The sequence below is a fragment of the Glycine max genome, chromosome 16 (assembly GCF_000004515.6).
Source record: "Glycine max cultivar Williams 82 chromosome 16, Glycine_max_v4.0, whole genome shotgun sequence".
Taxonomy (NCBI): Eukaryota; Viridiplantae; Streptophyta; class Magnoliopsida; order Fabales; family Fabaceae; genus Glycine; species Glycine max.
This window is the reverse complement of record NC_038252.2, coordinates 25,002,067-25,013,825: the sequence shown is the minus strand read 5'-3', so window position 1 is coordinate 25,013,825 and position 11,759 is coordinate 25,002,067. Positions and strand designations below refer to the sequence as shown.

Genomic DNA, 11,759 nt, shown 5'->3' with positions numbered 1-11,759 from the left:
CTTTTTTCATTCATTTGGACGATCTTGTTTTGAGCCAAGATGATTTTATTATTTATTTGGACAAGTTCTATTATGATGTTCGAGATGCGAATGAGAACCTTTTATCCTTTTTGAAATGCTTTTATTTATATGTGTTTTAAAACTTTTAATTAATGTCACATTTATATTCCTTTTATTATTTGTACATATATGTGTGGGCTAGAGGGTGTCACATTTAGTGGTATGAAAGCTAGGTTGAACCTTTCGAACATATGTGTTATGAGCTTTCTAGGTTTCCTTGTGTACTCTAATGTGTTGTTGTGCTTGTTGTGTGTCTTGTTTTGTTATGTTCAGAGACTTACTCTATTGTGTTGGTACATTTCTCAAAGTTTTTGCTTCTTGCCTAACACAAGAAGTGATGGCTGTGAGAAATGAACATGAGTGACTTCTTAATGAGGCTTTGGACAACCTGGCACAAGTCATGGCTAATCAAGGAGGTGGTGGAGGAGAAGTTGTGTACCATGGTTTAGATTGCTTTCAAAGGAATGACCCACTTACCTTCAAAGGGGGTTATGATCCTAAGGGTGTTGAGGCTTGACTGAGGGAGATTGAGAAGATCTTTTGAGTGATGGAGTGTCAAGACTAGCAGAAGGTGCTGTTTGTTACTCATATGCTAGCAGATGAGGCGGAGTAATGGTAGGAGAACACTTGCCCACATCTAGAGGGAGTAAGTGATGTTGCTGTTCCATGGGGGACTTTCAGACAAACTTTTCTAGAGAAGTATTTTCAATAATATTTGAAGAACAAGAAGGAGATGGAGTTCCTCGAGCTAAAACAGGGGAGCATGATGGTGGTAGAGTGTGCAACTAGGTTTGAGAACCTAATCAGGTACTTTCCCCATTATTAGGGGGAAGCTAGAGAGAGGTTCAAAATGGCCTCCGACCAAAAGTAAAGATGATGGTGAACTATCACGGAGTTTATAACTTTGCACAGTTGCCTAACATGTACAAAGTCTTTTACGAGGATCAGAGGGAGAAAGTAGCATTCTACAAGAATGCCAATGCTAGTCATGGGAAAGAGAAGAAGCATATGACTCATAGTCGTGTTAAGCTGTATGTTGTCCCTTTTGGGCAATATGGCCACCACTTTGGGGGACAGAGGACTGGTGGATCCCAGCTTTCCGGTAAGGGATTTCAACCTATTGGTGGAAGTTCTCATCCAGCTAACAGAGTATCTCAGCCTACTGGTAGTGGTGGTGCTCCTGCTACACTTTCTACGCCATCTAGGTGTGCTAAGTGCAGTAAGATTGGTCATTTTGCTCGTGATTGCCCAGACAGTGACATGACTTGTTTTAACTATCGAGGTAAGGTCCACATCAGTACTAGCTGCTCGCATCCTAGGAGGGAGAAGAGTAGCGGGAGTTTGAATAACTGGAGTGGGTGAACAAGGACCACGGGGAGAGTGCTTGCTCTTAGTGGTGTTGATGTCGCACAGTTCGATGATCTCATCCAAGGTATGTGTTTCATAAGTCAAGTTCCCTTGGTTGTATTGTATGATTCAGGTGCCACAAATTTGTTTGTTTCTCGTGTTCGTATTGAAAAACTTGTTTTGCTAGTGTCTTATTTGAAATTTGACTTGACTATGGATACACCTACTAGTGTGTCTATTTTAACTTCTGATGTGTGCTTGCAATGTCCTGTCTTGATTTCTGATAGACGGTTTCTAGTTGACTTCGTTGTGCTACCCTTAAGTCAGGTTGATGTTATTCTTTGTATGGACCGATTATCTTCCAACCATGTCTTGCTAAATTGTTTTGAGAAATTTGTTGTCTTTCTTGAGTTTGGCGTGAGTGATGGTGATGAGTTTTTATCTGCTAACCAAGTTAAGGCATCTTTGAGAGAGGATGCACAGGTATACATGATCCTAGCTAGCATGAGTGTTGAGATCAAGACCCTTGTGAATGATATACCCATGGTGAGGGAGTTTCTTAAGGTGTTTGGGTTACCACCTGAGAGAGTTTGAGTTCTCCATAGACTTAGTGCCTAGTACTAGACCCATATCCATAGCCCCTTATAGGATATCCCCTATAGAGCTGAGTAAGATTAAGAAATAGTTAGAGAAGATGTTAGAGAAACAGTATGTGAGGCCTAACGTGTCACCCTGGGGAGCGCATGTGCTGTTAGTCAAGAAGGATGGGACCATGAGGTTATGTGTAGACTATCATCAACTAAGCAAGGTGATGATTAAGAATAGGTATGCTTTGCCTAGGATAGATTATCTAATGGACCAGTTAGTGAGGGCTTATGTGTTCAGTAAGATAGATCTTAGGTCACGTTACCACCAGATTAAAGTGAAGTTTGAGGATATTCCGAAGACTACCTTTATGACCCGTTATGGCCATTATGACTACCTGGCTATGGCTTTTGGTGTGACCAACATCCCTAGCGTGTTCATGGACTACATGAACATGATCTTTCATCCCTACCTAGATATTTTTGTAGTGGTCTTCATAGATGATATCTTGGTGTATTCCAAGACTACGGAGGAACATGAGAAGCATCTGAGGGTTGTGTTGCAGACTCTCAAGGACAACAGGTTGTATGCCAAGTTGTCCAAGTGTGAGTTTTGGCTAGAAGAGGTGAGTTTTTTGGGTCATGTTATATCTAGACGGAGGATAATAGTAGATCCTTCTAAGGTAAAAGCTATGATGAGCTGGGAGAGCCCCAAGCTGATGTTTGAGATTAGGAGCTTCCTTGGGTTAGCATGTTACTACCATAAGTTAATAGAAGGTTTTTCTAAGCTAGCCTTTGTGGTGTATTGTGATGCATCCAAGATGGGTTTGGGTGGAATGCTTATGCAGGGGGACCAAGTAGTGGCCTATGCTTCCCGAAAACTCAAGATTCACGAGAGAAATTATCCTATGCATGATCTCGAGTTAGCAATCATAGTGTTTGCTCTTAAGATTTGGAGGCATTATGTTTATGTATCTAAATTTGAGGTGTTTAGTGACTATAAGAGCCTTAGATACTTGTTTGATCAGAGAAATTTTAACATGAGGTAAAGGAGATGGTTAGAGTTCCTTAAGTATTATGATTTTGGGCTTAGCTATCACCCAGGCAAAGCCAATGTAGTGGCTGATGCCTTGAGTTGGAAATCCCTTCAGGTTTCTGATTTGATGGTTAGAGAGTTAAACCTCCTAGAGAAGTTTAGAGACATGAGCCTAGCTTGTGAGATCACTTATAGTAGCATTAGATTGGGTATGTTGAGAGTCACCAGCAAGCTCTTAAGCAAGATCCGTGAGGGTCAAAAGTCTAACCTATTCTTGTCAGCCCGGTTAGAGTCCATTGTTGTAAGGAGAAAAAGTGGTTTCAGTGTAGAGTTGGTGGAGTTCTGAGACTCTGAGGTAGGATCTATGTGCCTAGTAGACCTAAGCTTAGGAGGGTACTCTTAGAGGAGGGTTATAGGAGTAGCTTGAGTATCAACCCTGGGCCAGTAAGATGTATCAGGATCTTAGGCAGATGTTTTGGTGGTTGGGTATAAAGAGGGAGGTTAATGAGTTTGTCCTTGCCTGCCTAGTGTGCCTGAAAGCTAAGATAGAACACCAGAAGCCTTTTAGGAACTTTCAGTCTTTAGAGATACTTGAGTGGAAGTGGGATAACATCTCTATGGATTTCATTGTGGGGTTACCTAGGACCCCTAAGGGTTTAGATTCCATTTAGGTTATTGTGGACAGGTTGATGAAATCTACTCACTTTATCCCAATTAACATTAGATATTCCTAAGAGAGGTTGACTAGTCTGTATATCAGTGAGATAGTTAGGCTACATGGTGTGCCTTCTAGCATAGTCTCTAATAGAGATCCTAGGTTTACCTCTATATTTTGGGAGAGTTTTCGTAAAGCCCTAGGAACCAAGCTTAAGTTGAGTTCTGCTTACCATCCATAGACTGACGGTCAGACCGAGTGCACCATCCAGTCCTTAAATGACCTCTTAAGAGCTTGTGTGTTAGAGCAGGGGGTAGTTGGGATAGTTTATTACCCTTGATAGAGTTTACCTACAATAATAGTTTTCACTCTGGTATAGGTATGGCACCTTACGAAGCGTTGTATGGTAGGAGATGTAGGACACTTCTATGTTGGATAGATCCCAATGAGAGCATTGCTTTAGGACTTGAGGTGGTTCAAAAGACCACTGAAGAGGTCAAGTTGATCCAGGAGAGGATGAGAGTAGGCCAAAGTAGGCAGAAGAGCTACCACGATAAGAGGAGAAAGAACCTTAAGTTTGTTGTAGGTGATCATATATTCCTGAGAGTCACTATGTGGACTGGGGTTAGCAAGGCATTGAAGTCCCATAAGCTGACACCTAAATTCATTGGTCCCTTCGGAATCCTATAGCATGTCAGCCCAGTTGCATATCAGGTGGCTTTGCCACCATCTCTCTCAAATCTCCATAGTGTCTTCCGTATCTCTTAGCTCAGAAAATATGTTCATGATCCATCGCATGTGATCGAGTTTGACAATGTCCAAGTGAAAGAGAACTTGGCATATGAAACATTGCCACTAAGGATCGACAACCGTAGTGTCAAGCAACTAAAAGGGAGGGAGATTCATTTGGTCAAGGTGGTATGGAGAAATGCTTCGAGCAAGGATGCTACTTGGGATTTGGAGAGCTAGATGCGCAACGTTTATTCAGCTTTGTTTGATACCGGTAAGTTTCAGAGACGAAACTTCTTTTAAGGGGGGGGTGGAGTTGTAACACCCCATTTTTCGTAAAATAAATAAAAAGGGTTTTATTTAAAAATAAATAGAGTTTTAGAAAAATAATGAAGTTTTTGTGATTAATTAAATGATGAGAAATGGTTGTTATTGATTAAAATGATGGTTTAAAGGTGAACAAAATAAATATGTGCTTTTAGAAAATAAATAAAGGTTTTTAGAAAATAAAAAAAATATTTATTTGCCTTTTATTTAAATAAAAAAAGTGTTTTAAAAAAAAGGATGTTTATTTAATTATTCAGTTGTCAGAGTAAAATAGAGTGCTTTTATAAAATAATAAAATAAAAATAGAACAAATAACTCTTTTAGTCCTTAGAGTAGTTTTTACAAAATATTTCTACGCTTCTTTCTTTTCTTTTACGTTCAAGAATTATAACAGAGCAATCGGAGGAAGAGCTTTAGAGAACAACCGAAAATGTCCGTTGCTAATGGAGAACGTTTGAGCAACTACATCGAGATAAGAAATGTGGGAATTAAAATGAACATGTGTAAAAATCTTTAGAAGATCAATTTAGATTATTTTGGACTGTTTTATGGAATTGCAATTCACACGTTTTTTTTTCCTTCGTCTAATTATTTTCGTTGATTGTGTACATTGTACTGCCGTTAATTTTTGTTGATTGTGTACTTAATTTTAATTTGACGGGATGTGATGAATTCCAATTATATTTCATTCTTGTTATTGGATGGTCATTTTATTTATAATTAGTTATCTGAGAATCAATTTTTGTCTAACTGGATGTCGATTACTTGTTTTGTGTAAATACTTACATATTACCTTATTTTATGTAATTGCTACCTGATTACGTTCGTTTCTATTACTTGGTTTTATATTCAAATTATTTATCCATGTGTGTTATTTCATCATGTTAGTTTTATTTATAACCATGTGGTATAAGGGATATTTTATATGATTTTTAGAATTTCTACGTTGAAGGATTTCGGTGAAATGATTTTGTGTGTCAGGACTTTGTGTTTTAATATTACTTTATAAAATTAATTTTGATAACTTGTCTCCCATTTTTTATCATATATTCGGTGTATAGATTTCTGTGTTTTGTGGCATCACGTGAGTTTATATATATATATATATATATATATATATATATATATATATATATATATATATGCCTTCATGTTAAATGTTAAGCTATATTTAATAGCTTGAGATATATATATATATGTGTGCGCTTCATTATTTGTTATATGTGTGGCACCCTCTATCCCGATATATATATATATAAATAAATAAAACATATAAAAATATTCATCAATAAATTCACGTGGGTAAAAGGTTCACATTCATTTTACTATTACCAAATAAGACTTATTAAAACATATTCAACTCAAAACAAGGTCGTCAAAGTTTATAAAAATATTTTGTTAAATCATTGAGGTAAAATAAAATAAAATCATGCAATTAAAATAAAAATTCATCCCCAATGTCACATCCTATCAGAGCATTGTGTCCCAACGTCCTCTGGCACGAGAGCCTTTAAAGTTATCCACCTAGTCATCTGCTCCCATGAACACAAAGTTCGAGATCATCACAGGATCCAAACACAAATAACACACAGGGAGTGAGTGTGAGCTGAGTTTGTGAGTGATTGAGAGGTCCTAGAGGTGGAGGAGACATCCCCACCACTTGTATTTCTGCAATCTTTCATCTTTCTCTTTTCTTTGTTGTAAAGGAAGCTTCCGAGTTATGGAAAGCTAAATCCTCTGTTGGATCTTCCTTCTAGGTACTTGATGTAAATATTATTTTATCTATTTAATAATGTTTTGTTTGTTCACTGTGCTATCAGAACTTCATTCTACCATGCCTTTACCTTGATCACGTAGATGCATGTGTCCTTAGGATCATTCAACAGTGGAAACTGGTCTGATTCTTAGAACCTGATAGGACGAGGCTAGTTTGTCATATTTTCACGAGGAATCGAGGTACGGTAACCTAGTTGTTGTATGTTTGTCTTAATGCAGTCATGGTTGAGTTTAGTCCAACAAGAGGAATCTCCGGACAATGCTTGATCAGGCTAGACTATCATGAGGAATTGGGGTTTAGCATTCCAGGAGACACCATAGAACACATAAGCATTGTTAAATAGAGAATATCCTTTGAGCATTAGGCACCTACTAGGAAGACCAACGTGTCACCTTCTTGTCTTCACGCATCATTTCTCATGTGATTTTCCCTTTTTAATAGTTATTTTACACATCTGTTCATATAAATACATCTCTTTTCACACTAGACACCTGTTTACTGAAATAGCTTTACCAAGTAACCCAAGTTCCTCGGGAGTTCGATACTCGGTTCTTACTGTTTTATACTACTTGCGCGATCCGGTGCACTTGCCAGAAGCGAACAAGTTTTTGGCGCCGTTGCCAGGGAACTTCTTTTTATTTGGAAAGTTAGTTCATTTTTAGGTGCCTATTCTTTATTTGTTATTCTTTGATTATATGTGAATATTTGTTCTCAATTCCTATTTGTCTTCTCTTATTGAATTGGATAACCGTTGTTCTGTTAGTATTTTATATGCATAGATCTCCCACAGGCAATTTAGTTCCTCTGGATTTAGAAATTGAAGCTACATTAAGAAGGAACAGGGCCGAGAGGAGAAGAAAACTTTTGCAAGACAGAACAGTTGCATCCATTCTTGAGGAAGAAACTTATTTCTCTAATTCATTATCACCTGATTCACCGTCATCAAGGAAATCCGCTACCCAATTGCCTGAAGCCACTACCATGGCAGACGAGCAACATCAGAGGATTACCCTTGAGGATTATTCAAGCAGCTCAGTACCACAATTCTTTACTAGCATTTCACGTCCTGAAGTGCAAGCTCACAACATCAACTACCCGCATTCTTTGATTCATTTAATACAATGGAATTTATTCCAAGGATTACCTAATGAAGACCCCTATGCACATTTGGCATCGTTTATCGAAATATGCAATAGTTTTAAGATTGCTCGTGTGCCAGAAGACTCAGCCTATTCTCATTCTCATTGGCAGGAGAGGCCTAGAGGTGGCTTCACTCGTTTAAGGGTAACAGTCTGAAAACCTGGGAAGAAGTTGTTGGAAAACTTCTAAAGAAATACTTCCCAGAGTCCAATACTGCAAAAGGGAAAGCTGCAATCTCTTCATTTCATCATTTTCTTGATGAATCTCTGAGTGAAGCATTGGAGAGGTTCAAAGGTTTATTGAGAAGAACTCCCACCCATGGATTTTCAAAGCCAATCCAATTGAATATGTTCATAGATGGGCTGAGACCACAAACCAAGCAACTACTAGATGCTTCTGCAAGGGGAAAAATAAAGCTGAAGACCCCGGAAGAAGTAACTGAGCTAATTGAGAATATGTCAGCCAGTGATCATGCCAATCTGCGCGATAGAACCCATCAACCCACAAAGAAAAGCTTGTTAGAACTATCATCACATGACGCTTTATTGGCATAGAATAAGTTGCTTTCTAAGAAACTTGAGATTTTAACAGAAACACTTGGTAAGTTTCCAACTAAACTGTTTATTGGTCAACCTTCATATTCTTCTGTTTTGCATATTACAGGTTGTACCATCTGTGGTGAGGCTCATGAAACAGGACAATGTAATCCCATTGAAGAAAACACTCAAGAAATTCATTTTATGGGAAATCAACAGCGACAAGGGTATACTCAAGGAGGATTTTCAGGCTTCCAGTAGGGTCCTTATAATCAACAAGGACAATGGAGGTCACACCCTGGCAATCAGTTCAACAAAGATCAGGGTGGACCTTCAAATAGGCCAATCCTACAAGGGCCTAACATCTTTTAGAGGACTAGTAAGCTAGAAGAGACTTTGACTCAGTTTATGCAGGTAACAATGTCAAATCATAAAAGCATTGAGTCAGCACTGAAGAACCTTGAGGTCCAGGTGGGACAACTGGCCAAGCAGATAGCTGACAAGTCATCCAACAGTTTTGTGGCAAATACAGAGAAGAATCCTAAGGAGGAATGCAAATCTGTGATGACAAGAAGTAAAAGGTTTGTGGAGAATAAGGAAGAGAAGAGTGTTGGACTCAAGAAGAAAGCTGTTGAAGAGAAAGGTATTGATGGAAGGAAAAATGATGTGTGAGGTGAAAATAATCAGGAAAAAGAGAAAAAAATAATGGTCAATAAAAAAGAATTGAATGACCAAGAAAAAGAAAAAGAAAAAGAAAATAAAAAAATTGAAAAAGATGAAATAAAATGAGAACGAAAAGAAGAGTAGAAGTGAAAAAGCTGTGCATGAAGTTGCGGAAGTGCCATATCCTGTGGTACCTTCCAAGAAGGAGAAGGACCGTCATTTGGCGAGATTTTTAGATATTTTCAGGAAACTGGAGATAACCATGCCCTTCGAAGAAGCTTTACAGCAGATGTCACTCTACTCCAAATTCTTGAAGGATATGTTAACAAGGAAGCATAAGTACATTCACCAGGAAAACATTGTAGTGGAAGGAAATTGTAGCATTGTGATTCAAAAGATCCTTCCACCTAAGCATAAAGACCGGGAGTGTAACCATTCCTTTTTCAATTGGAGAAGTCACTGTGGGAAAGGCTCTTATTGACTTGGGAGCCAGTATAAACTTAATGCCACTCTCCATGTGTAGAAGGTTGGGAGAGTTGGAGATCATGCCCACTAAAATGACTTTACAACTGGCTAACCTCTCTATTACCAGACCATATGAAGTAATTGAAGATGTGCTAGTTAGAGTGAAACATTTTATCTTCCCGGCAGACTTCGTGGTAATGGATATCTGTGAAGATACTGACATTCATGTAATATTGGAAAGGCCATTCATGTTAACTACAAGCTGAATAGTTGACATGGGTAGAAAGAACATGGAAATGGGTTTTGAGGATCAAAAAATTGATTTTGATTTGTTTGTTGAAGACAAGCCCACTCCAGAACAAAATGTTTGCTTACAGGTAATCGAAGTAGGTCAAGAGGTTCTGAAAGTAAGAACCAAAACATGATATCACCATTGAGGTAAATGCATCAAGCTAATGACGTTAAAGAAGCGCTTCCTGGGAGGCAACCCAGTTTTAATTTCTGTCATATTTGTTTTTCATGCATTATATCATGTGGAACTTGCTTTATAATCTGTACATTGGAGTAGATCAAATTATCCTTGAATGTTAAATATAAGGGTTTCTATTTGTTGAAGAAAGGACTAAAAAATAACTTAGAAAACATTTTCTGAAAAATAGTCTTTTCGCTAAGCGCACGCCTCGTGCTAAGCGCATATTTGTTCATGCGCTAAGCTGCGAGTCTCAAGCGCTTAGCGATCAACCCTTACATCTGAGGCTTATTTGGTCCGCTAAGCTGGCCAAGGCTGAGCTAAGCCAACTTCAATTCGACCTGAATTCGGCTAAGCTGCAGCCTAATCACTAAGCTCATCATACACTTTGGCTAAGCGCAAGTCAATTCCGCTAAGCTCATTTCCTTGCGGCCAGAACTGATTTTCATTGAGCTAAGCGCCATTCATGGCCGCTAAGCTCAATTCTTTGCAGCCTAAACTGGGTTTTGTCGATCTAAGCACCACTCATGGCAGCTAAGCTCAAATCCTTGCAGCAATGTCAGTGCTAAGCGATCCATAAGCGCATGCTCCTCTGTACTCAAAGGTGCATCATTTTAGCTAAGCCAGCCAGAGCCTGGCTTAGCGAGAGTTGCAGGTTTTTGATCTGCAAATCTCGCTCAACGGTCCTTTTTGCACACTAAGCCGAGACACTTGTTAAAAAAAAAACCTAAGTTTGAATTTCAAACGTCGGCTTAGCGCATCTACCGCTTAGCGAGATGCCTGAAAATTGCTTAAGTGAGTGTAATGGAAGTTACACTCACAATTGCCATAATTTCAAAGCTTATTTTCTGCATTCTCTCTCTCTCTCCAAAAATTCACCCATTTTGCATTTGTGCTTCCCTTTTGTGTTTTCTACTTCCAAGCAGTAACCATTCACCATCCAAGTAAGTTTCTTGTTTTTTATTCTCTTTTACTTGTCTAAACTTTAGTGTAGAAGACTTTACTTGTAGTTTTAGATTTTTAGGGTTTTAATGTTTTGTTAGAATTAGTTTAAGATTAGGACTATATATACATGTATATCGTATTGAGTATGTTGCACACATTGCATGTCTGATATGCCTTTTAGAGGTTTAAAAAGTGCAAGGAAAACGAACTGCGTTTTCTGCATTTTTTGGAAAACGCAATGAACTCGCTAAGCGAGAACGCTGCGCTAAGCGAGTTCATCAGTATTTGTTGAATACATGCGTTTTTGGATGAACTCGCTAAGCGAGTTCATCTTTTGAGAATGAACACTCATCCTCTTGCTGAACTACCTACGGGTAAGCGAGGCTGAATCACTAAGCCCAGGTAACTTAGACAAATTTTTTGTTGATATCCGCGCGCTAAGCCAAGTTTTCCTGAGCCAAGCGTGATTCATTGCAGCATCTGCTGAGCTAAGTGAGCCTTGCTTGCTAAGCTCCCAATACTTAGTGAAATTTTTGAATTGTTGGTGCCGCTAAGCATAGCCCTTGAGGAGCTTAGCGCATATCCTTGCGGCATATGTTCAGCTTAGCGGACACTTACCAGCTAAGCTAAATATGCAGAAGCTGCAGTTCTGCAACTTTCGCTAAGCGACTTCACCTATCGCTAAGCGGAAGTGTCTATTTTGTGACGGTGAGCTTAGTGGACCATGTCTCGCTAAGCCGCCAGTGCCTTTTTCAGTTTTATTTTTCAATTTTTGAAATTTGAATAACTTGTGTCCTGATTAATTGTTTGGTTTCCTTATTTGCAGATGGCTTCTAGGAAACATAAAAGTATTGGTTCAAGACCCATAGTGCAGTATGAGACAAGGAGATTCTCTTCCTTAGATGCTTGGACCCGATACACAGATAATGTCTTGGGGAGAAACATTTTACCAGAGAGGAAAGTAGAGATATATCACACTGAGCTAGATGAGTTTAAGGCTGAATTGGAGAGACATAATTTCCATAA

At 38.7% G+C, this 11,759-nt stretch overlaps 1 protein-coding gene across 1 annotated transcript; it reads left to right on the top strand.

Annotated features, from left to right (window-relative positions):
* The first annotated feature begins 933 nt into the window (after positions 1–933).
* On the top strand, positions 934–2,001 carry LOC112999789 (uncharacterized). Its single transcript, XM_026126103.1, has 2 exons — positions 934–1,342; positions 1,541–2,001. Exons 1-2 carry the CDS (start codon positions 934–936, stop codon positions 1,999–2,001), a joined length of 870 nt encoding a protein of 289 aa, XP_025981888.1.
* Positions 2,002–11,759: the final 9,758 nt, after the last annotated feature.